Raw genomic sequence first — 25,337 nt, 5'->3', positions numbered from 1 at the left:
AATTTTTTTTTTCCCCAAACACGCTTACTCCTGTAATATGCTGCATATTGACTGTAACTGAGCTGCTGTTTTCAGAGCAGTAAGAATTAGTCACATTAGAACTCCAAAATGGTCAAATAATTTATGAAAGGCATGAAAATAAAAAATGAAAGCCGAAGTGCAGCCCAGCATTATTATACTGTTAGCAGATACTATATAGAACGGGTCTACAAACGTTACCTTCCTGGGTCTTGAATTGACATTCTCATCAGCCTCCCAAACAATTTTGCATTCTTTGCCTATTCTCATCTCTAGTACTTCCACAATGCCACTGATAACCTTTTTTGAAACCTTACACTTCTTCCACTGCCTGCAGATTGAAGAAATCACAGCTCCACCATGAACTAACCAAATACTTTTGCTCCCAAAGCACCCATCTCTGTCCATTCTACAGAAAGTCACAGTCCATTTTCATACTTGTCACAATAAGGCAAACACCCTCAACAATGCCCTAATATGGCACTTCCAGATTAAAGGAGACTTCATTTCCATCTGCTTGAGCTAGTTATTGTAGCATGCTGGTAGTGTATTATAGACCTCATATGTCTACAGCAGAACCTGAAAATAGTTATTGAGTACTCATTTTCTTTCATTGTTTAATTCCTTAATTAGTTTCCATGCTGAATGACCACTGCAGGTATAACCAGTCCTTTTGCTGCAAAACACAGCACTGGATCAGCCGACCCCCACTTTTACTTGGACTCTAGAGATGCTCCCAGCACATTACATCCAGGTTATTTCCTTTGTCTCTGCCAAATGTAAATGAGTGGAAAGGTTTCACAGATTTAAAAGTGAAATGTTAAACTTTTCCTTTCTAGCTCACAAAGACAGTAACAGTATGTGTCACCAACTGTGCCACAGAGAGATCATCTTTTCCATTCTTATACCAAAATACTGAAACAGAGAAACAAGTGACACTGTCAACTACTCACTAGGCAACTAAAATAACACAACAGGAGTAGCTGTGTGAAACTCCTTGCCAGAGCACTCAACTTCCACATTACTTGTATGATTTATTCACCATAAAATCCAAGTTACAGCTCTACAATGCACGTACCAATATTAAGGAATTCAGATCAAGTTTCTTCTATACTCAGTAAGTGTGTGAAAGTACTTATGGCAGAACATTTTTAGCTAATCTGACATGATTCATTCAAATCACATAGTATCCTTCCTGCATGATTCCAGCAGAAACCAAGTTTAATTTCAGAAGCCCTCTTGCCCTCAAAATAAGGTCTTTAATCGCTCCTTGTGAATCTGTACCATCAGAACATAGACATAAAAAGGCCAATTCAGTTGTTTTGCTTTTTTAACTGGTGAATAATTAATTTCTGTTACATTTATACTAAAGTTGCATCATTAATAATTTCTAATATAGTCCTTCTAGACTTGCACGTTTGAGGAAAGCAGTAAAATACAACATATCTATAGAAATAATGGTCAAATCCAAATTAAGACATTGGTTTTCTGATTAAGGAAGAGACATTTAATTTTGTGACCCATTTGTTACTCTAGAACTTTGAGAAACACTGAACAATGTCTGTATATGATTCTTATTTTCTTTTCCAATGTCACTGAGGTCAGCATTCAAGATCAGAAGTTAAAAAACTGCTGCCTAGTGCAAAAATGTCCAAAGCGTTCTGGTTTTTCTATTAAAAAAAGGCTGCAATTTCAACTAGCGTTGGATTTTTAGCACTGTTAAGACAATACAGCAAAATTCAGCTTTCATTCAGGAAATCCAAACAAGCAAAGGAAATGAGCTCCCTGAATCTCTGTCAATTATAAAGCAATTAATAGAATACTAATTTTTGACAAACTCAGAGTGAAACAGAAGTAGGACTATTAAAAAGAAAGCACTCTAAGTAGAGATAATGCCACAATTAGCACTGCATGTTAAAGTTTTTTGTTGCAGAGAGGATTGAATTATGCTCACTAGTTGATACACTATATTCAGATACACTCACGGACCTTTAGGCAAGAGGTCTCCGTATTTCCATTCCTTAAGGGGGGGGAGGGAAGACGAAAAAAGCATTCTACCTTTGTGATGAGAATTCGGTACTTCTCCACCAGGTGATCATTATTATGACATCCTGCCAGCAACTGCCACACTTCTCCTCTTAGGGCCTCAGGGACACCGCTCCTCACCAACGCTGACAATGTCTTTGGCCTCACGTTTAAATTGAGGTGCCTGGGTGTAGGTGGAGGCATTGTTACTATTACCCAAATCCAAATAAATTAATACATGAGCAACAACTGATGTGTAACAAACATAAAACAACAGGAATTTCAAGACAGTCCGTATGTTGCTAGAGTAAGTGAAATTCATGTTATTAAAGAAACAGATCTGGAGAAGCACTTTCCAAACTATTTCCTTGATTCCCATTAAAATTAAATATAATATAAACATACGTTGTAAAACACTCAACAAACAAAAACATTCCAGCAAAAACTAGACCTGGAGGACAGATACCACACCATGTTAAGATGCCAAGCTCAAACTACACCAAAATGAGAAATAGTTTGCAGCAGCATATACTGCTCTCTAGACTTCCTACACTCAAGAAGGCAGGTAACCTTCCAGGTGAGGGAGGGAGAGAGGGCAGGCAAACACAGCTATAAAAAAATCTCATATGGTTATCTCTACATCCATGCATTTAAGCAGCTTCCACTGTACAATCTAGTCCCATCTAAACAGTTTTTTCAAGTGAGACTGGTGACAGCTCATAAAATACAGCACTGTAAGTTGTAAAAACTAAACCTACATGTAATTTATGCAGTTACAGAAAGTTAAACTGAACAGTCTGTTTGTGGCTTATACAAAAAATCCCCAAAAGACAGAAGTCTTAAAGAAATCACGTTTTTTCTGCAGTTACTAAAAAACAATCTTCTAAGTCAAATGATTATGAGGGCTCACACACAAAGCCAGGCAAAAAACTGAACTTAAGTCATATTGATCACATTATCTGCTTAACAATAAACTGGCATTTAACAATGTTTGTTAACAGTCTAACAGATATGTGGACGATAATTTTACATAGACTGGGACTCCTTGCTGTCTTTCTCCAGTCTACAGTGTTCCAACCCAGTAATCTGGAGACTAGGAATGTCGGACATTTAAATCAGTATATATTGCACAGAACCTAGTACTATAATGTCATCCTTCACTGTGCTTTCTCTAAACAAAATAAACTACAATAAAAATAGTATGCAGATAATAATTACATTCGTATCTATAGATATAAATACTTATATAACATACTTCTTCTATACAAAACGTTCAAATTCTTTGTAAAGGCCTGTAAAACTGCTTTGCCTGAATCTCAGATCAGAATAAGTGCAATAGTAATTCCAATGAATACAGCCATGAACTGTACAGCTGTAGACTAAAAGCCACACACTACTAGATTCTTCCAGACTATTTTGAAATGAGAAAATTGTGTGACTCAGCAGTTATGAAATAAGACAAATATTATTTAGAAATCACAAAATAACAATGCATATTTAATTGCTATACAAATCTGATTACAGGATTCTAAAAAACTCGCATGAAACTACCTGAACTCTGATTTTTATGATTTTAAATCCTCTTACATTAAAAGCTCAAGGATCATTACTTCCAAATACTCGTTTTTAGTTAAGAAGGAAAGCCCTTTAACACATATTAAAGTTGTTGCCAGCATTAGCACAGAAGCACTTCATATCCTCTTAGAGCTGCCAAAACATTTTCAATGGGAGTCAGGTGGCTTAATTATCCTTGAGCCCTTGGAAGAATTACAAAAAAATTCAAGTTGAAAGAAACTTTCTCACAGCACCAGATGCATAGAGCTCATCTGTTAAAGATGTTTCTACAAGTCTAGGAGAGGGAAGGAAAAGGGATCATGTATCATTTTACCACAGCCTTCCCCTTCTCACGAAGGTGTCTATTTCTGATGTTCATTTTCCTACCAAATTAATGGTAGGAAAATATTAGTGCAAAACCAAAATGGAAGTACTTATTCAAGTAAGTACTAAGTAGTTGCAGAAAATAAAAAAATAAATTGTTATAACCTTAATTTAAGGAGAATCCTGGCTAAGTGGTCACATCAATACTTTTCCTCATCTAAAGTGCATGACTTACTCTAATCTCTGCTATCCTACTCCTTACATCTAGTATTCTGTTCAGATCTTTGATGTGCTGTACTTCCCTTGCCCGGCTCTGCAGTAACACGAGGAAGCAGAAGGCAACAACAAAATCCAGAGTAAAAATATAGCATATTTAAGCTCAGTCTGATGTTGTGCCTGTCTTCTCCCTTTGTGAAAAAAAATACTGACTTTTGCAGTCATCAGCATCACTTTCTTAGAACTGCTCAGGCTACTTCAAGATGAATAAAAGATCCTTCATGAAAGGAGGACAGGTGTTGCATTAGCAACTTGACTGTCAAGAAACACTCTTCTTGTAAATTGGCATTTTCTAGGAAAAAAAACAGAAGAGCTCATGTACTTCCTTCTTGGCAAGCTCTGGAGCCATCTTCCTTTAGATAAGAGAGGAAAAGCATATTTGCTATCCAAGTACAAATCTCTCATATTCTTAAGCTACATACGACAGCTGCAGGAAATACTGGCTGTGAACTACATCAGAATTACAAAAAGGAATGAAAGTGATCTATGCAAAATAAAGAGAAAGGAAGCACTGCATTTTCTTTGTACTACCTAGTTTAGGTTTTTCTTTAACAAAATCCCAGTGAAACTCACAGATAAGTAAAATACTCATTTTAAGAGATAACCACCTAAGGACATAGTATAAGTGAATTTCTATACAGTATTTAAGCATGCACTCAAAAATTAAAATACTTAAAACACCTTCTGAAGAAATTAGAAAACACCAAGTCAGAGAATAAGGGGTGTTGTGGAGATACAAGACTAAATCCATACTAATCTCATCTCAACTGGCTTCTGGAAATAACAAAAACTCCAAGTGGAAGGAAGAAACAGACTGAGAATACTCAGAACTGTAATTTTCAGAATGTCATTTTGCCACTTACCATTTGGAGAGCAGCTCTCCCCACGTTTCAAGAATTTTTTCTGCACACTCTTTGGAAACATCTCCAGAACCACTTAAAAGTGGTTCGTCATTGTCTGCCAATAGAACAGAAGAGATGCTGAGATCAACTGCCATTACTCTACAGATTTAAATGTTGTTCTCCTAACAGTATCAAAGTGTGGCAAGAATTACAGATGCAGTGCTTGTCACTCAACACAGAGAAGGCAGAAGCAGACTCTTCTTGGAGGCATGCAGTGATGTGCCAAGTGACAGAAGACAAGTAGCTACATATGAAATTATGGTTAAAAATCAGGAAAAAATTTTACCACAAGTGTGGTCAAACTAATACAAGGGCCTAGAGAGGGAAGCTTCACCGTTGGAGATGGCCAAAACACAAAAAGAAAAAGCCATGAATAACCTATCTGGCTGGATTCACACTGAGTGGGAGGCACAATTAGAGACCTCCAAAGGTCCCTCACATAGGTAATTCTATTATCCTACCCCAGACTTTTAGAAGACTACAAAAGTTCTCAAACAGCACAAACTTCTGTATGTGAACAGCTACAATACTATAAAAGCAAAGAAGACAATAAAGTCAACGTGGTTCCACTGAGCAGCTGCAGACTCGCCATGTTGTTGCAGCTCCATGAAGGTCCACGAGGTATTTTACTTTAACGGTTTTGTACTTTTACTTTGAAAGCTAGTACTTTTGATAACTTCCTTGGCTTAAATTAAACAGCTTTTTGAATGATACTCATTCAAAAATGCAGTGGAGGGGGAGGATTAGCATAATCACAGTAACTTTTTGAAACCAATACTAACTGATGTACTCCCAGGTATTTTTAAACACTCGCAGCAAGTATTGTATACAAAAACTACATTTCATTGATACAGTAGTCAACACTGGTTTTGCATTACTGAGGAAATACATTCTTTTTCATTAAATCTCTGCTTTGTCAACTAACATCTGAACTTGTCAGCAAAAGCTACAATGCTGCAAGTCCCATCAACTGTAAACAAAATAAATACACATTCCTGGTCTAGAAAAGAATACCATTGTGGTTTAGTGTAGCAGTTAGAGATTGCTAATGAGTAACACTTTGCAAAGGAGTTACTTTTCAAACCAACCTTCCCCTCCTCTCCCCCACCCCCAAAAAGGGAAATTAAAGCACAGAAGTGAAACAACTCACCCAAGGCCACATGGAAGGCCAGCAGAAAAATTTAAAAAGCAGAAACTCAAGTCATGTACATTTCAGCTCAGAGCTGTAAGGCCAGATGTTTATATATTCAGAACCAGTCCATATTTTGGTTTAAGAGAATTTTTTAAAAGCAGGAAAAAGATCTTGATAATGCATAAAGTTTCAAGCTGGGCATGTCCTGGTATAGTTCTATGTATTACAGATGTCTGTACTCGCCTCCTCACTAAAACATGCTGCTTGCTTATATTTCCAAATAATACCAGCTTCTCATTTTTACTCTCAAATCTGTTCACAGCTGCTCAGGGAGGGGCAGAAGCTACATGACAATCCCAAATTTTTAGCAGCCCCTTTTCACATTGTTCCAAATATATCACGCTGGAGGCTTCATGAGGCCTGGGCTGAGAAAAGCATATTCACAGAAGTGTCAAACAAGGGAGAGGCCGATCAAGGAATGCAGGGGTACTGGTTATCAAATACTCACAGCATTAAAGCAAGAAAAAAAACCATCAGTAGGCCAGATTCCGACCGTAAAGGATTCAACATATTTCATAACTATGTTGTTTACCGACTATCCTTTCTTTCCAAGCATACAAAGCATACAATCAACTTCTTACCTTCCTCTTCATCATCCTCTGGAGGAGAAGGAATCATTGAGCCCTGTGACCCAGACTGGGGCAGACGGAGAGAGGGGCTTGCTGTGGTTTTTCTTCTCTCCCTTTCTGATTCACTTTCTAGGCACACAACTTCATATAACGTGTCTGAGTTATTCTTTCTGTCCTTTTGCTTTATCTAAGAAACAAGAAGTTTCATTTTACAGAGAAAAGCTGTACAAATACCCAGATGATCTCATAAGGCTCCACCTTCTCTTTCTGGAATACAAGAGCCGAGACACAATTTTCATCACATTCTACAGTGGGGAACGTTCAATCCTTCCAGCACACTTAATGCATCATGCAGGCCCACGAGTGTTTCTATCCCTAATGCCCTAGAAGAAGCCGTAAGCATACTGCACCCAAAAGGCATGAGTATCTAGTACCGAGACAGCAGAAGCATCACTTGGGTCCACCATCCATAGGTAGCTCATCTTTTGAGCCAGAAGTGGATTGGACACAAATGCATAGATTTTTAAAGCTGTAAACGCATCTGCCCAACAAACGGTCTAAAAGAGAAAGGTTCCTTAATATGAAGCAACTCTACCTTTATTTAAAGATTAATGGAAAATTAAAACCAAAACCTTTAAAATTATGTCTGATTTCTTTCTTTAACTTTCTGGGGTTACTGACAGTGGCAAAAGAAGAGTTTTAATGAAATTTGTCACATTTATTTCCCCACCATGGCAATTGTCTTTAGCGATGCTTCCAAGTCATATATCTGTGTATACATTGCTGCCCAAACACAAACTGTTGAGTCCCAAAGTCTCTTATGTGGCCCTGTCTTCTCCTTAATTTTCAACACTTTGATACCTTCCTTTCCTTTAAAGGAGGATTTTTCTTTGTGAAGTAGTTCTAAAATTCTAATACAGTCTAAGGATTTAGATTTTTTTTTTTCATAAATGCATAAAAATAGAGAGTAGAAAAGGAAAGGTGAAGAAAAGAGGGAAATAAGATTTATAATTATACTCTACACTAAGCTCCCAGTGCTCAGTTTTATCCTTTGGAGTATTAAAAATGAAAAGAAATGCATCAAAACTAAAAATTACTAAATCACTAAACGTAATCTGAGCAAATAAAATCCCTCTGCTTTCACCATTTCCAAATAAAGAAACACTGCCAAAGTAAGATAAGCCAGTTCTACACAGCTGTATTTTTAATAGGCTAATCATAACTCCATAGAAACAGGTTTCCCTTCCAGGCTTATCAGGCAGTACATTCTATATTTGTTGCTTCCACTATGAATTTTGATAATCTTCCATCAGTAAACACTGGAAGTTGGATAACCTGACAGTGCCTGTGGAAAAAAAGAGAATTAGCTAAGATAAGTCACAATGCCTGTGAATTTGGTAAGACAAAAGATACAGAAGTAGCTAAGTAAGATAAGCTTCCTCTACACTGCCAACCAGAAAAGGCACCTTTTGGAGGTTGTAGAATATTTATAGCCCAACAGCCTTAACTGTTCAACACCTCCATGCTCCATCTCAAAAATATCCTAAATAAAAAGACTGATCTCATCCATGAAGAATTTTTCCACCTTAAATTTTGAAGTTTCCAAAAGTGTATTCATATTTTATATAAAAAATAGGACTTACACAAAAAAGATTCCTTAGTGAACCTCATGTTTGCTACTACCAAGATGCCATTATTTGCTAGCACTTTAAGACAACTGCAAAGCAAACCAAACCTAAGAAAAGCCTCATTTCATTCAAAAACTCTCTAAAAAAAGAACACTTATCAAGAAATCAGGACTCCAGCCTTGCTTTTTTGGGCTGCACCCAGAATTATTAAACCTTGAGAAAGCACACACATCCACATTGTTATTTGCTTCTATATATTTCAATTTCCTTAAACAGGACTTTCATTTCAGAATAATAATGTCTAAAGCAGGAGAATGGCAGCTACTTCAAGTACATCATCCCTTTAGCAACTTGGATCTTCAACTTTCCAGCCGTATTTTGAGATCAAGTTATTGCCTTGTACTGTTGTTATTAATATCCTGGACAGAAATAATCCTTAATCCTTTCCTTTTCAGTAGATAGGGGAAAAATGTAAGTTGGAAAAAAACAGTAAAAGTTTTTAACAAGTTCTAAGGATTTTTTTGTGATTTCTTAGATTTCCCCCCCCCAGGGGAAACTTGGGCTATGTGTGAAATCTCTTGCTTCCAACCACGTACAAGGAGAAAAATAGACTTTCACAAAAAATATTTTTTTTTTCCTAATTCCAGGTGGATGTTTGCTCATCTAAAAAAAAGCTGGATTTGTATAATAAAATCAGTTTAGTGACATATCATCTAGCAAGTCACCAGGATTATATTAAAGCCTTTTTTTCTCTTAACCCTTACTTTACATACTTAATCTACTATACCCTTACACAAGCAACTCAGCGTAGCCCCAGTTTGCAGATAAATCTTCTGTTCCTTTTATTTCTATGGTTTGGCTGGAAAATCCATAAGCCTCTATGTAACTTCGCAGCCTCAAAACTATCAAAATTTGCTTTGAGATGAGGACATCCAGCTTTTTATGGGAAATTTAGATAGCCAGCAACAATTAGCATAACGAAGGATATCTTTTCTAAAACTGAAGAGCATTTATTTTACCTTTTTGAATCAAGAGCAAAATGTTGAAATATAAACAGCGTATTCGTAAAGGTTTCACCAATCATAGGGAGAAACAACCATAGGGAAATTCTGATCTGCCAACAGGCACTAATAACTACAATTAATCTTTACATCCAACATATTTGTTTATTCAGCATTATACCACAAACCTACCTCTCAAGTCTAGAAACAATACAATTGACAGTACCACAATTAGATTTGAAAAACCACCTTGCCAAATCCCAAATGAACTGTAGATTTTATTTATTTATTAAAGTGTTACCTGTTTTAATTTTAGGAAAAAATTTTCAGTAGAGCTACGCTTGCTGAAGGGCCAGAACAATCTCTCGTTAGGTGAGCAAACTCTGACTTTAGTCTCCAGAATGAATCGAACAGGTTCCTGAACCTCAGTTATCACCAAATCCACAGCGGTAGTCATAAACAATACTTTATCTAGAGAGAAAAAACAAAGTGACAGTATTAAAAGAAGTATTTCAAACAAAATATTCCATAACTTCTTTCCCAGCAACATGAAAGAACAAAGAAACTTTTTTGCAGAATTCAGTTTTTTCCCTAATTCAACGTCTCAAAAACCTAGAAGGCTCAAAACAGGAAAATAAGATGACTATGCACTATTCACTAGAGAGTAAGGAAACTTCAAGCCAAGAAAATGGTCTTGTTAAAGAGAACAAAAATTTTGGTTTTTCAAATCCCACTGAAATGCATCAAAAACCTTCATTAAACATTATAAAGGATCTGTATATTTAATTCCATGGTGCAGACCTCTTGCCATGTATCCTAATTACATTTTAGCTGTTTTTTGTTTTTAGAAGTTACTTAAACAACAGTTAAATCCCATCATATTAAAGGTAGCATTTAAGGCCATCTCAGCTGTGAGATTCAGAAATTGACTATACAGTATAATGCTCCAAAAGGAGGCAATGTGACTCAGTAACCTGAGATCTCGTCTGGTACTAAATGATAAATTTTGTCCTTTAGGTAGGATGTCATTCAATCTAGCAGCAGATTGTACCCAGCTGTACCAAGCAGCTGACTTCTATAACTTTGCCCAGCCAATTTTCATTAACTTCACCAACCTTTGGCTTGCAACTGTGACAACAGATGGAAAAGATGGTAATTCAGCTGCCATCTTAAAAGAAGTAATGACAGATCTGTTTGAGGACTCAAGAGAGCAAGGCAGCATCAGCTATTTTCAGATTACAGTTGGGAGTGGTTTACTTTCATTTTCATAGGTACAGGAATTCATTTTCTTTTTTAACTAAAAACTTGGATTCAGAAAAATCTGAACTGACCACAAAAACTAAGCAAAGAAGAAATCTGCAACAATCCTTTAGTGCAATTCTCAATGGGATTCTTAAGAAGCTCTAATGGTGTGCAAGGCATCTGCATCCTGTCCCCAAACCTAAACAGCCTCCTACTGAAATACAGTTATTCTTACAAGGCATTATTACTGAATACAGGAGTTTTCTTGTAGCCTTCTACTTTGTCTAGATTGTTATGTTACAACTGGCATCCCCCTTTCTAAGAATATATCCCACACTATGAAGAAAGTCTTTCTGCGGGATTCATCTTAAACAAAAGATAATTGATCCGATGCCCACTGTGCGAGTCATTTGCCCTGGCTAGGGATAACATCCGGCAAAATTTTCATACCTTTTGGTGTTTCTTCATTTACAAATTGGAAGTGTGGAGATTTTTGATTCCAGCTCCCAGTGATCACATATGATTTCCCATCAGAACTTTTACCCATGGATTCCTGGAAACAAGGCGAGTTTATGTATTTTTATTTAAATTAAATAAATTTCTATATTATGAAGTCTCAGCCCCGTAAAACAGCTACTGTACTGGCAAGAGAAGGGCAAGCATCTGAAGTCCATGTGACACAGTCCTGTAACAGAGATCATCTCTGAAGAAAATAATAGAGTTCCCATACAATCTTTGTTCTCCTTGCTGATAACACAAAAAGGCCAATTCAATTAATACTAATTGTTATGGATGTACATGGTATGAACAACTGTCTAGTGAGACCTGAAGACCAATAGCTCATTTTTGGCAGTGGCCACAGCAACTTTCAGCTCACACAGGTGTAGGTGAAATCACAGACAAGTTACTTGGAAAGACAGGACTCCAAGCTGCAAAAGCTTTGCTTTTTTGTTGCTGCTGTTCGAAACAAAACAAAAAACCTACCCCAAAACACCAGAAAAAACAAACCAAAAAAAGAAACAACTTTTCAAACTTCTTTTAAGTTGTTCTGGAAAATCCAAGGCAATCCAGTCATTATGGTCTCATTTTGCATCAATCAGTCTCTGAATGACAGCTGCCTGAATGGTAAAGCTTTTAAACATGTAAGGCTTTAATCAATGAACTGAGGGGATGTAGTTCATTGCCTTTAATACAAGAAAACAAATTAAATCAGAACACACTCTTACAAGCTGCTGAACTTGTAAACTTGGCAGATGTTTCACGTTAACATACCTTCTACTTCACTATGATGTTTTAATACACCAGTAGTGTTTTATTTTATCCTTAGTAGCTATTTTATAAACTAAATTTTACTCTAAAACATCTTGAGAACCAGCTTCATTCAGCATACAAAACCCACATGTTATTCAGCTATTAGGAACCAAGTCAATATTTTATCTTTAGTGTTCAATGTGTCTGTCTTCCCACCAACCTTATTTTCTGGGCAATCCAAAGCCTAATAAAAAGCAAAATTATTCATGTAGTATTGGATCATTTTGGGTACTCACTACTGTAGTAAGTATGTACTTCATAAACACTAGCAAATTTGTTTTCACAACACACCTGTGAAGTCAGATGATCCCTATCATCATTTTATAGATGGAAGCGTGAGTCAAAGTGCCCACTATTTCTCAGTGTTATATTTGAAGCTGCTTAGGCCTCAATTCTTACAGTGGCAAGTATGCTATAAAGCTTTTGATGTTCAGAGCACAGCTCTTTAGTATTCAGCACTTTCAAAAACAAGTTTCCATTTTCTTTCTTCTAGGCCCCTAAACAAGAAGAGTCATGACTGACTGCAAAACAGGGCAACTAACTCTGTAGCAGAGGCAGGGATTCAACCCAGTTGCCCAGAGCCTCACCCTCAATAGCATAAGCTGCAGCATCAATCCCCATCAAGTGTGCATAAGCATCTAAATCTTTTCTGTTTATCCTGAGATTATGCACAATTGTAATAAAAATTATTACTGAATTTTGTTAATAAAAGATCCTTACCAAATCTAAAAGGTGCATGTCACCACTCCGAACATCTTTCCCACGGCTAAGGAGAAGGCCAAAACATCTGCAAAGCCAGGCAAAAAATTAAACTGCAAAAATTAGACTTACTCATATAACATACCTTATCTAAATATTCCCTGTCATACATCACAGGCAGCCCATGAATCCAGTAACAAATGTCAACAAACCTTGACATTTGAAAGCAGCATCAGGCATGTCAAGCAAAACAAGCTCAAGCCAATATTAAAAATGTCGAGCAAGATTTCATAAGCATATTTACACTATGATTTTACCCTGCCTACAATAGCTTGGAAGTTGTTCAATTATCTTTGTTTGCAAGAACAGTGTAAAACAGACACAGCTACCAAGGGTTCACTATGTTGCAGGACAACTTGACCTGCATTATTCTTCCCCCTTTTTTTTTCTGTTTTTTTGAGATATATTTGCATAAAATTTACCCTTTGAAACAGACAATGATCAGGAAATTCCAGATGAAGTGCAAGGACCTGTCTTTTACGGTTTAATTTCCCAAAGACTTTTGGCCCATACAGGTATACTCCACTTCATCCTCTGGTTTCCCATACCGTCCTGCATTTCATTTCAGACTGCAAAGGCTGGCAGAAGCTGTGTCTTTTTCTCTGTAGTATCAGCAGTGCTAAACTCTGTCAGTAGTCAAAAACCGCCAGTTTATCTCTAAGCGGGGAAAGATTTGAGGTCTGAGCTCTCCCCTGCCCTACACAGATGCTTCATATTCTAGAATTCCAGACTGTGGCAGATTCAAAGCGTACGTATAACAATATTCTCAGATACAGAAGAGATGAAAGGAAAGCAAATACTTTAAATAACTCAGTCACTGACTATAACCTCAGCATTTAAGACAAACTGGCTGCTTAAAGTAAAAGCAATATGTTTTTAAAACAAGTTCTTGAAAGGTGTATTTCAAGGAGACAGCAACCACAGATTCCACAAGCAGATCTGCACAGGATTTCACTGCACCTGCATGGTGCGCCCTGCCACAGATGCACTGAACAAACCAATCTCATCTTCTGCACAATACCACTCGAGAGGAGCGTGGCGTTAAATTACATAAATGGCATATTCATAGAACAATTACTAATCTGCTGCCTCAGAGGAAAGAACACAAAACATCAAATAGATAAATAATTTTTTTTTAAATCGATGAAAATACCTCTCGATAGCAAGTTCTTTATTAGTTGTCTGTTGGACGTAAATCACTATCTTCTTATCAATTCCTTGGCGGAGTTTAAAGCATTGCCTGTCCTTGTCTTTGGGAACCGCACTGTTATTTACCAAGAAAGGAAAAGAAAAAAAAACACACTCAAGAGCATAATTTATCTGTATTCCTTGCATGTATCAAAAACAGCATCAGACACTGGGTGAAGCCAGCTTCTTACACAAAAGCACTCAAGACCCTTCTTCCTTGCACACTGCGATCGGTAACATGAAAGAAATGGCAACACAATTAGGTGATGACATTTTATCATCATTAGGTAAAAACCAAGGACACTTAGTTTTCAAAATAAAAACTGTGGTTTTATACTGCATGGCTTACTTTCGTGAGACTTCCAGCAGCATTTCAAGAAAGTTTCTAAATACTTTTCAATACATTGAAAATAAGGTTTCCCCATGTAACATGCAAGTATTATCTGTTAAGCAATTACTTATAAGAAACTGCATCACTTTCGTTCACAAGAGAAGTGGCTGCTGGGGCACACAATAAGCCAAGAAGCCAAAAGAGAGCACCAATCTTTAGACTACTTCCCTGATTTTTTCTCTAGAGAGCACCTTCTCAAAAATGCTGCAATAGAGGGGATAGTGTGCTCTGGTGGAAAAACCTGAAATTATATTTCAATGCCAATACACACCCTAAAGTTTTAGCATCAATGTTCTCTGCTGAGCAGCACAGTTGCAGTAAATACTGGACAAATTGAGACTGTTGGGTTTTGACTTTAAGTCAACCACATCTTCACTTTTCCCTTAGACATAAAAATAATCCTTATTTTATTTCAGACTTTCAAACTATGCATTGTTACCCCCAGGAGTTGCAAAAATGGACTGTGGAGTATTGCCCATAGTTTAACATCTCCAGTAAAATTCGGGTTTATTTTCTGACAGCAGGCGCTCACCCAGGCCAAGGGAATGGCAGACTGCCTTTAACTGTCAGCAGGAGTTTTGTCTCCAGGGCCAAGACAGTGGCTTTACATACTTACAGCCAGCACATGCAGTCAGGCCTCATTTCCCCAGGACGACAGAAATGCACTACTAGTGACCCAGGGTGACAAGTGACAGCAGATGAGCTAAGAGAGGGTCAGGTACATTAAAGATTGAGATCAGAGACTGAATATGTGAAAGTGTTCTCTCAACTTCCAGGTGAGTATGGGTCTGCATGCAAAGGGTCATACGAGGATTAGCATCAAACTGCTAAATATTGCTCTTTGAACTAAAACCTGTACTGTACACCCAATGTAGGTAGGATTCTGCTTAGCTGGAGACAAAAATCCACTTTTCCTCACTTTGTATAGAGTAGGTACATAGCTTTTAAACAAATGCCCTGTTCCACCTCTTAAACAACTGCCTTTTTGTGGCTGAAAAGATCTTCAGATACATCTCCATAGCAGAGGCAGAGATTCAGCCTGCAGTCCGTGCTGACATACCCAGGCTGGCTAGGACTGAAACAGCACAACTTCTGGAAACCATGGAAGCATCAACTCCTAGGCTGGTTTACAGCACCTGCACTGCAGTAAGTAAAAAACTATTTAAGAAAGACTTTTAAATAATGTTATTGCATTGAATTCTAGACAACTGCTGATCACAAATTCAGTATTGTATGGTTGTTTTCTGACACCAGGTTGCATACAGAGCCAGGTCTAGAGAGGCAAAAAACCCACATTATGGACACCTTTATTTAGTTCTGGAATAGCAATGCAGGATGAAGAATCTATACCTGAAATAACCTTTCCCATCATCTTCTTTGATTTCCAGTGACACAGAGAAGGTGAAAATATCACTGTCTGGAGTCTGTGGGGTGGCAATAGCTGATAGTGGTGTTTGTTTGGCAGAACGACGGAAGGCAGTGGCAAAGCTGTACAGTATTCGGCTCACCTGCATTTAGATGGCACCAAAGAAAGATCAGAAAGCTACACACATACAGAATGCAGCAGTTGAAACCTACCTGAATTTTCACTGAATAATAGAATGAGAAGTAACTGTACGAAAATAAGTCAGTTTTAAGTCTAATTAACTGATATTCTACACTTCTTAAAAGGATAAAATATTAAATGTGCATTCTTATTTCATACCCAAGGTTTCCATAATTATCTTAACTTGGGGTAGAAAAAATTAATTACATTACTTCTAAAGTGCCTGAAATACTTCAGTTCCACTTCAGTAATAATGTTTAGATATATGTAATTACCATTTGACAAAAAGATTCAACTTACAGCCTCTTGGATTTCACATCGGAAGACATGAATCCTGAAGAGTTCTGCATTGTAGTGACTTTCAGTGAAAGCAAAGCAATCACTTTCAGGGGTTCCATCATGCCCTCGTACACAGAAAAGGATTTTATAGATTGGATAATTTGCTATTTCTGTGTTTGTCTGAGGATCTAAAAGTCTGTTAAAAGAGAGAGAGGGGAAAAAAAAAAAAAACAAAGCTTGCAGCTTTAGAAGAATTATTTCAGACAGATATTAACTTGCAAGCTTTAACAATTTCACAGCTACCGGAGAAGGTACATCACAAAGAAACTAGCTCCTGACTGTCATTTATTGCAAAGCTTGACCAGAATAATTATATTTAAACTGAACAGCATAAAAAAGTACAATGCAACAGACATTTCCACTAGTAATTTCGCCATAGCTTTCACAGCTTAGCCTTCAAAAAGCAACACTGATATGCAGCAATGAATAGCCTCATCGCTGTTAAGCCTTGTATATCAGCCATTTTCCAGCCCTACAAACTAAATACTTTGCAGGCTATTTCCGAAGCGTTCAGCAGTAGCCACTCCCACTATGGGTTCTGGGACACCTTGGATCATCATAATATTTCATACTGATCCTTGACATAACATATCTTCAGTGAAAAAATTCAAAGCATCGCTCTTCTCAGATCTCTCTAAAATCCACGTTTTCCACTAAACGAAATCCCAAGTTGCTCATGTCTCCTCCCAGGTAAACTGGCAGCTTGTTTCCTTTGCTAAAAGGAAATAAGATTAAATGCACAAAGTCACAGAGTACATCTGAGTAAGCTTCATACCTTACTGTTCCTTCAGAGACATTAGGCACTGACAGAGTCACATCTAAAGAAATCTGGCACTGGCTTCGTAAGATGGACATCATTCTGAGGGCTTCCACTTCACTCCGGGGAGCGTTCACAGAGGCACAGCCTAAGTAGGTGAGCTTGCTAAACACCACGCTGTCCTCATCTGTCATAGGCGTAAAAGGGCTCAAATCCTCACAGTCTAGGGTGAGACACAAAGTTGCATGTAAGAAGCAAGACAAGGCATACGTAAGTAAGTTATCAGAGATTGGCACATCACCAACTTAATGACAAAAGCGACCAAGAAACACATTACAGAAAGTCATGCCAGGCCAAAATACTATAGGAAAACCCTACCTGAAAGTGAATTACCGATAACAGAGAACAACTCAACTATCCCAACTCTACCACCAGTTCACTCAGAGGGCTTCTTTTCAATATGAGGGTGCACCGATTTTCACTACAGCAATAAGATGCATGGACGAGCTAAACAGACTAATATTTTGTACAGCCAGGCAAGTATGCCTAATATTTCTGCACACATCTCAAGGCTAGTATAGCAAGTGTTTTGAGAAGAGACGATAGCCCAGCATACGGTAACCTGCATCACAACATGGTATTGACTGCACTAGGTGATTGTAATGAGAGAAATGTGGAAAGGTGTGTGGACACACCTGTACCTAAATTTTTCCTTTCCCTACTAGGGGAAACTATAAAGCTAGTTCATAAGATACCGCCAGGCATTCCCCATTTTTTTTTTTTTTCTAACCTCCCTGGGATGGTTTCACTGGCAAACTCATTTCTGGTTTCTGGAGTCCTGCCACCGATACTGGATTAATGGTAGAGGATGCTGAAGCTTCAAGGACAACAGGTTCCTCCCCATCTCCATCAGTCCTAACTTCTTCTCCATGGTCCCGGTCACTTGACTGATCTTCCATGGGTGGGTCCATCAGCACATCTTCAAGTTCCCTCTGCAGCTGCTGTTCACTTCCATTCCCCACAATCTAAGAGCCACAAACAGAGTTGGGACACAAAAAAAAAAGACTGTTCAAATGGAAAAAAAATACCCCTTGGGTACAGGGTCACTCATATGGCTTTTTCTGCCAACCAAAGCACCAGTTAATAAATTTAAATTAGTTGCAACCATAAACACAAACTGCAATGTGCAAATGCTCACTAGTACGGATTATATCCTCCCTGCTTTAACAAACCAACAAAAGGAGCTCAAAGCAGGAATTTCTAGTACTGGAAAAAGTGAGATTACTTTAAAACTAGTCTTCAATCACCAACTACAAAGACTAGCTTATGACAGAGGAAACTTACAGGTGTCCGCAGTACAACAGTCTATAATAATTCTCAGAATAGTACCAGAAAGGGCCAATATAATTAAATATGCTACATGGTTCATGGGTAAGATAGCAAGGTTTCCCAGGAAGAGAAGAATCTGGAACAGGATTATGGCATCATGCTGAGGAGATGAGGTAGTGTTTTATTTCCTAACGTTCAGCTAGAGCCTGACTTTGCACTCATTGAAGTCAACATGAAAGCATGAAGCAACCTAGAAGGCGTGAAATTAGGTCCTAAGCTAGAAAGATAATTAAGACATTAATTTCAGGAAAGTCTTAGATTCTGTATCTAAGGAAACTCTTTGTCCACTCCTCTGCAATTAACAGGGAAGTGACTGATGATTTACAGAGTTTAGAAATTAAGCACGGAAATGGAGCTTATGGAAGTATTTTACCAGATGGCAGTCAGAGAAAGGTATCCGATTCCAACACTTCAGCTGCTGCTGGTTATTACTGTTGGCACCAAAACTCAACCCTACGAGCAGATACGCATTTCTATACCCTTACATCTCTGTAAGCTTACTGATTTAAGACGCTACACGCAAGCTACTAAAATACGTATTGTGCAACTACCTCAGGTTCTTAAAAAGCACATAAATGAAATCTTAAAGAAGAATTTCCTTTTTTTATATGTCTTTAAAATAAGATAGTAAAGAAAGAAAGTGGTTAAAAACAGGTGGAAGAATACAGAGCAGACAGAAATCCACCCATAACACAATCTCAGTATTGAAGCAAATTCCATCTCTCAAAGCTAGCATCCCATAGTAGAAAATGAAATTATCTTGAAAATACCTGAAGCAATGGCTAAGGTTCTCACATTTTAACAGTAAATAAATCACCCTGAAGTCCAGTTAAGATTGCTGAAATAACACTGGAACAGATAAGAGAACACCTTCGTGCACATGGATGACGCTTGCAATGAATTAAATATATTACGAGTAAAACATCAGATGTCACTTAAATATTTGTATACGTGTTTCCACCAGGCATGTCTCAGGAATAATTACAGTGGGTTTAAAGGTTTCTCAGCCAAGTCAGAATTCTGACACACGGTCATTTCCATCACATCACCAAAGACAAACTTCTCAGTTCAGAGGGAAAAGGAAGAAACATGAAGTTTCCTTACTGTCTTCTCTCTCACACTCAGACCCACACTCTCGAAATAATTACCTCTGTCTACATTGCATTTAAGGTGTAAACTGCCTATTAGTTTTCTGGTGAAAAACTGCCATTTAACATACAAGAATATTAACAAAGAGTAGAAACTTCTGACCTGGAATTACTCTAAAATACAGCAGAATACAATTACTTTAAGAGAAGAAAAGTCCCAGATCCCTGTTCTTCAGAATAAAGTAGACAAAAAGTGAAATTCACAGGTAATGAAGAAAGCAGCAAGCATACAAGATCCCAGTGGCAGGGAGAACATAAAAAAAAGTAATAACCTAGTGACTGGTTTACTACAGAATCTGAACAACAACAATCTGTGAGATGCTTATGCTCTTGAAACTCATGCTCAAGGAGAAAGTAATTTTTTAGTATAGATTAATATACATTCATATGCTATCTGGGATCATCTGCCAGGAGTAGGACAGAGTAACTGCCTTACTCAGCTGTACATCCACAGAAGTGTAAGTAACCTGTAACTGACTACAGGATTCCAGGGATTTGCATTTTCCTCACAGTAATTTTAGTATTCATTTGCATGATTCATCATGTAAGCAATGAAAAATCTTGCACAAGCATGTCAAAGTCATAATCCCTTTAAGGATCAAGTTTATTATTCAGGTCTTTGCAGGCATTTGTCAGAAAAGATGATGGTGATGATGGAAGATGCACCATGTTACTTTACTGTGCACAGTTTATATGTTTTGCAACAAAATATAATTAATCAATTATAATGTCCTACCAGCCCCATTAAAGCCTATATATTTAAAAAACTAAAATAACTTCTAGTTTACAGGACCTGTTTTCTATGAAACTTTAAGTTAAAATCCATTCTGGCAAAAACCTGCATCTCATATGCTTTTGCTCACAGTGATTAAACAGACTTCAGTCTGGGTTTGGGAAAGGAAGGTGAGGAATTTATATCCAGTGAGAATTAAATGTTGTAACAGTATTAACATAACATGCACATGAAAAATGTTCTATTCCTTCGAGACTACAAGACAAAAAAGTCTGAATGGTGATCTATGGTATTTGGTAAAAGAACCTGTATCAATAACTTGTATCTAGATATCAGCCTATAAAAGTTCCTAAAAATAGCAGTGACAGATAAAATACGAGTCCAAGTTGTTTACAGTGGGACAGGAAATAGGCACGTAAAAAGAAAAAAAATCTGTCTCAATTATTCTAAAACCTCATCATCAAAATCTTCATTTAAAAAGTAATTTAAAAGAATCCCTCCAAGAAAGCCTTCCTTCTCAGCCCAGACTACCCTCAAAAAAGAATTCTAGAAGACAGAGCAAATATACTTTTGGACTGGAGGAGCTCTGCTGTTCTCATAGCCCTAACAATCAAGTGCAACAAGCAGCGGCCCAAGAAACAAGGCCTAAAATACAAACCAAGATTAACTTCATGTGAACCAAAGTCTCTTATGCAACCATATAAACTCACCACATCATGGGAACAGTGCACACTAAGATTTAAACATGCTTGAAACTTTGCTGCAACCCAAAAAAAACAGTAAGAGGCAGCACGACAGAGTGCAGCAGAACTAAGGGCAGAAGGGAAGAATAAACAAGGTGAATCTAACAAACGCTTCACGTAGGTTTGCTTGAGATAGAGGAAAGAAACCGTTTACCCTAGTCATTGTTCTCTCTCTCACAAAATTTAAAACTAATTTTACTTAACATTAAATAGGATGTAGCCTCCTTCAAAACTTCCTTTACAGCAACATGGGGGATTTATTAGAACTGTAGATCATTCCCCTCTCCTGACGCATGTGCTGCTGGCCCCTGCTGTGAGAGGTCTCATTATACCATGTAGTTCACGAGCTCCTGTTCTGCAGTGTGCTCCAGAAGCAAGGCTTTCATAAATGCAGTTCAGTCCCACTGGCAGTGGGCAAAAGCAGACACAGAAACAGTAGTGGAAAGCAGAAACAGCTAGAAAATTATATTTCTGGAAAACAAGCACTGACAACCCCTTTTTAAATTGAACAATGTATTTCATCATAGACAAAAAGCAAAAACACATCTATGAATTATGAACAACTGAAGAAAAATATGGTTCCTGACTGTATTCAGAAGAAATATTAATCTGTCTCAACTTGAGAAAGCACAAAAATAAAAACATGCATTAATTCAGTCCATAGCACTGTTACTTAAAACTATAGCGTATCAACAAATTTGAAATGAGAGCCTGAGGTTTGATTTACAAATTTCACAGCCCATCACATTCACCAAACTCAAGCCTAAACTTCTAGCACCATCCTCAGACAATGTAAGATCCTCAAATTGTTTTTCTAAAGAAACAGAACACCATAAAAAGACATCTGCTCAATATGAACCTGAACTTATTTTCTGCTTTTCTTAGTGGGCACATAAAAGCAAATGTGTTTTGACATGTTCATAAACAAATTATCTTAGTTGTAAGTACCAAAGCAATTGCTTCTCCCTGAAAGAATTAATCTCTTTTGTTCCTTCCCTATGAAACACATAACCTCAGTTCTTGTGTTGTACCATTAATATTAATTTGCCATATACTACTAAAACACTTTTAGATATCACAGTGACACTACTTTTAGCATACCTCTGACAACCTTTGCAACTCCACTTATCCATACACACAATAAACAGTTTAATAATACAGCAAAATTGGCTACTGAATGACCATGTTTACAAGATGAAAAAAAAAAAGATACCAAGAACAAAGCCATATTCTAGGGTAGTATGTCTCTTTTCTTGTAGAATACCAAAAGACAATTTCTGTCCCTAAGAACAGCTAAAAAGTCTTCCCATTTCCTCTCAAAATTGGTCACCTACTTAAGCAGAAGGAAGGCAGTTAACAGGAAGACCCCTCTATGGGAGAATTTAGACTACGCACTGACTGCTTATCTAAGGTATAACGTTTCTGTTAATTACTCAGATTGCAGCCAATAACCAAACAGCACATATTCTCAAACGCCGGAATACTGGAAGGCTCAAGGTGAATCACTGTGTTCAAGGATTGTGCTCAGTCTTGGCACGAAATTCATAAAGAAGCTTATTTATAAGGCCTGCAAAGCTCTATGACATTCAGTGCCAAATCAGGGAACAGCATAACTTCATTTTACAATTGTTGATGATCAGGAGGCAGCAGTGCTAATGTTGTTCTGCTCTCACCAAGAGAAACAGTGTACCTGTAGCCCACATTTTATAAACCATTTTGGAAGTAAACATACAAAGAAAATTTAAGTACATTTCAGGAGTTGGTTTGAAATTCATTAACCATAATCTTCTCTAAAATATGTGCAAGCTTTTTGAAGATGACTTTATATACAAGTCTCTTCAATTTCTTTGATTGTACTAAACAAGATATAGCATGTCATACAAACACTGCAGGACAGCCACAGCAAGGCAATTGTTAGACCAGCAGCTCCCATGGGGAGCAAGACATGTTGCAGACTACAGCACTTTGTGTTTCCAAACTTTCTTTGGGAGTAACTGGATGGAATGGAAAATTTGGTTGACAATGTCTGTCTCCTGCCACCTCAAATGATGCATCACAACTTTGGGAGCTAATCCCATACACCGCCACATAACCATTCTCAAGGTAAGCACCACTATGGAGACTATTCTGAATTCTTACATATTTATAGCTGCTGGTATTTGCAGCATCTAGAAAGATATTGTGAGGTTACAGTCTTTCAGCTGGTTTCATAGATCACCAGGCTGATTGTTCAAGAAGTTTCAGATTTTTTAAGACTATCCGATGATGCGAAGTGGCAATCTTCTGCAATAGAAATAAAAGTGAACATTTTCACCAGATTAATCAAAAGTAAGATCTTGAGACTCTTAACTGAAGTCCTACGTAAAAGAAAATTGCCACTATAATGGCATGTCTTGTCCAGGACTCAAATGAATGCAAGAAAAGCAAACAAAGCAGCTGGGAGGTAAAAGAGAGATGAGCAAAAGCATCAAGAAACCTTCAGCAAAGCCTGTAACAACTGCTGCTAAGGAAAACAGGAACACCCAGTCCAACAGGCAGAACACATGATTTCTTATCATCTCTAAATTTGAAGACATAGATGTGATGGTAGACTTCATTCTCTGGCGATGGCGGAATATCTCTTTCCATCTCCCACAAAGAACACGTTAACTTGACTCACTCTAGGAAAGATCCAGTTTTCAACACAATAAAATGACAGAATTTGGAGTGATCATCTTACTTGTGTCACTTTGCTTGAAGACTGCTGAAATACAATTTAGGATGGCAGATTTTCTTTAAGTAGCAAAAAAAAAAAAAAGAAAAAAGAGAGGGTGACAAGGGTCTCTTTTCAGAACAGCACTTTTAGAAGTGAGAAGATGTCAATGCCCTTCCAATTCACACAAGCCTACCACATAGGCTTGTATTCTCAGATTCATGCCAGGCTAATTAGTTATAACTACACTTCTACATTTCTTAAAGAGAACATTTCACATTGGGGAAAACTTTAATATATGTTTTAATTAAGAGATAGGGTCAAATCAGGTGTATGTTAATACTGTTTTCTATCTGAACGCTGTGATAAAAATCACAGTTCCATGTTCTTGACAGTCAAGTCTGTTTCATCCTCTGCACTTCATGAAGGATTCTGCAAAGTAGGAAAAAACTTCACAGGTAGTGATGGAGAGAGCTTTTACTCAGAACCTAATTATCACCTCTGACATCAGCAAAAGTAATGCAGAAATTACTGGCAAAATCAATTCTTGAATAAGTTCTCCCTTCTGTCAAGTTTTCCACAATAAAGAAGTCCCTCTTTAAGCTCTCTATGGTTAGTTTGATTTAGAAGAATAGGGAACAAACTCAAGTTATTGAGTCTTACCTTCAGTCCTGTTTTTTCATCATCACTACCATTATTTGTAGATGGTGTTTCATCCCCTTGCCTGGAAACCAAGACAAAATCTTCACTGTTAAGAGTGGATACCGAGTCTGAAGAGACACTGATTTTTCCAACAGAAGCCTTGTCATCCATGACTTAAAAAGGAAGTTCGATTCATGAATGAGATTAAATATGTTATAAACTCCTGAAAAACAAAAATCATAAAAATACTTATATAAAACTTCATGCTAAAATGCTCAAACGTTTCTCTTCTGAAACCCACTGACTAGTTATTAAAAGTAACACATCTGACAGCATAAACAAGTTACAACTCTTCTGTCAGTATACACTCATGGTCCTGCTTTGATTTTGCTAAGAAGCACACTACTATTAGAGCACTGGTTTCCATAGCTCACTAAAGGGAAGTTAATAAATCTTTTTGCAGTATTTCATAATTATGTCAGGCACCATTTTCTACACATAGCACAAAACAGGCCCTTGGAACATACACCACGCCTGCTGACAAAGTACTCTTATTAAGGCCAGAACTATAAAGTCCATTTAGTTTCTTCATATAATCTGTCTGCCTTCACCTATATTCATGCAAAAATTACTTTTGTAGCTATTAGAGCTCACTGTATGCTACAGTCACATTCTTTTCCCCAAAACAGGAGTTAGATCTAACTCTTGATATTTTGTGCTAAGGATGCTCTAAAACCTTGGTATATACAGCATTTTATGAATCTATGCTGAATTTTCTGTACTGTAAGGAACAATAAAGGGAAAGACTTCCAAGAAGCAGGAAGAACAGCGTAGGCTGGATCAGTACTGAGAATCAGAGCCAACAGAGGATTTTACAAAGCTGGAACTGGCACTGAGAGGCATTTGAAGAAAGGAACAAAAGGTGAAGTTCAGCTGCACACCTTGAACTCTACAGCACAGATTCTCAG

At 37.4% G+C, this 25,337-nt stretch overlaps 1 protein-coding gene across 1 annotated transcript in view; it reads right to left on the bottom strand.

Moving 5' to 3' along the window:
• Positions 1-24,540, bottom strand: part of RABGAP1 (RAB GTPase activating protein 1) — a gene marked incomplete at both ends in the record, with an annotated part of 64,185 nt that extends 39,645 nt beyond the window's left edge. The window contains 12 exons of the mRNA XM_082009202.1: positions 2,077-2,227; positions 5,061-5,154; positions 6,873-7,047; positions 9,791-9,960; positions 11,182-11,284; positions 12,763-12,829; positions 13,955-14,065; positions 15,731-15,888; positions 16,227-16,401; positions 17,041-17,245; positions 17,813-18,047; positions 24,391-24,540. Coding sequence (XP_081865328.1) covers positions 2,077-2,227; positions 5,061-5,154; positions 6,873-7,047; positions 9,791-9,960; positions 11,182-11,284; positions 12,763-12,829; positions 13,955-14,065; positions 15,731-15,888; positions 16,227-16,401; positions 17,041-17,245; positions 17,813-18,047; positions 24,391-24,540 — 1,794 coding nt within the window. The remainder of the gene's footprint in view (positions 1-2,076; positions 2,228-5,060; positions 5,155-6,872; positions 7,048-9,790; positions 9,961-11,181; positions 11,285-12,762; positions 12,830-13,954; positions 14,066-15,730; positions 15,889-16,226; positions 16,402-17,040; positions 17,246-17,812; positions 18,048-24,390) is intronic.
• Positions 24,541-25,337: the final 797 nt, after the last annotated feature.

The sequence above is a fragment of the Phaethon aethereus genome, assembly GCF_964289735.1.
Source record: "Phaethon aethereus genome assembly, chromosome: 20".
NCBI classification, from domain to species: domain Eukaryota; kingdom Metazoa; phylum Chordata; class Aves; order Phaethontiformes; family Phaethontidae; genus Phaethon; species Phaethon aethereus.
Note: the sequence above shows the minus strand (reverse complement) of the source record. Positions and strands in the feature narration are given on the sequence as shown.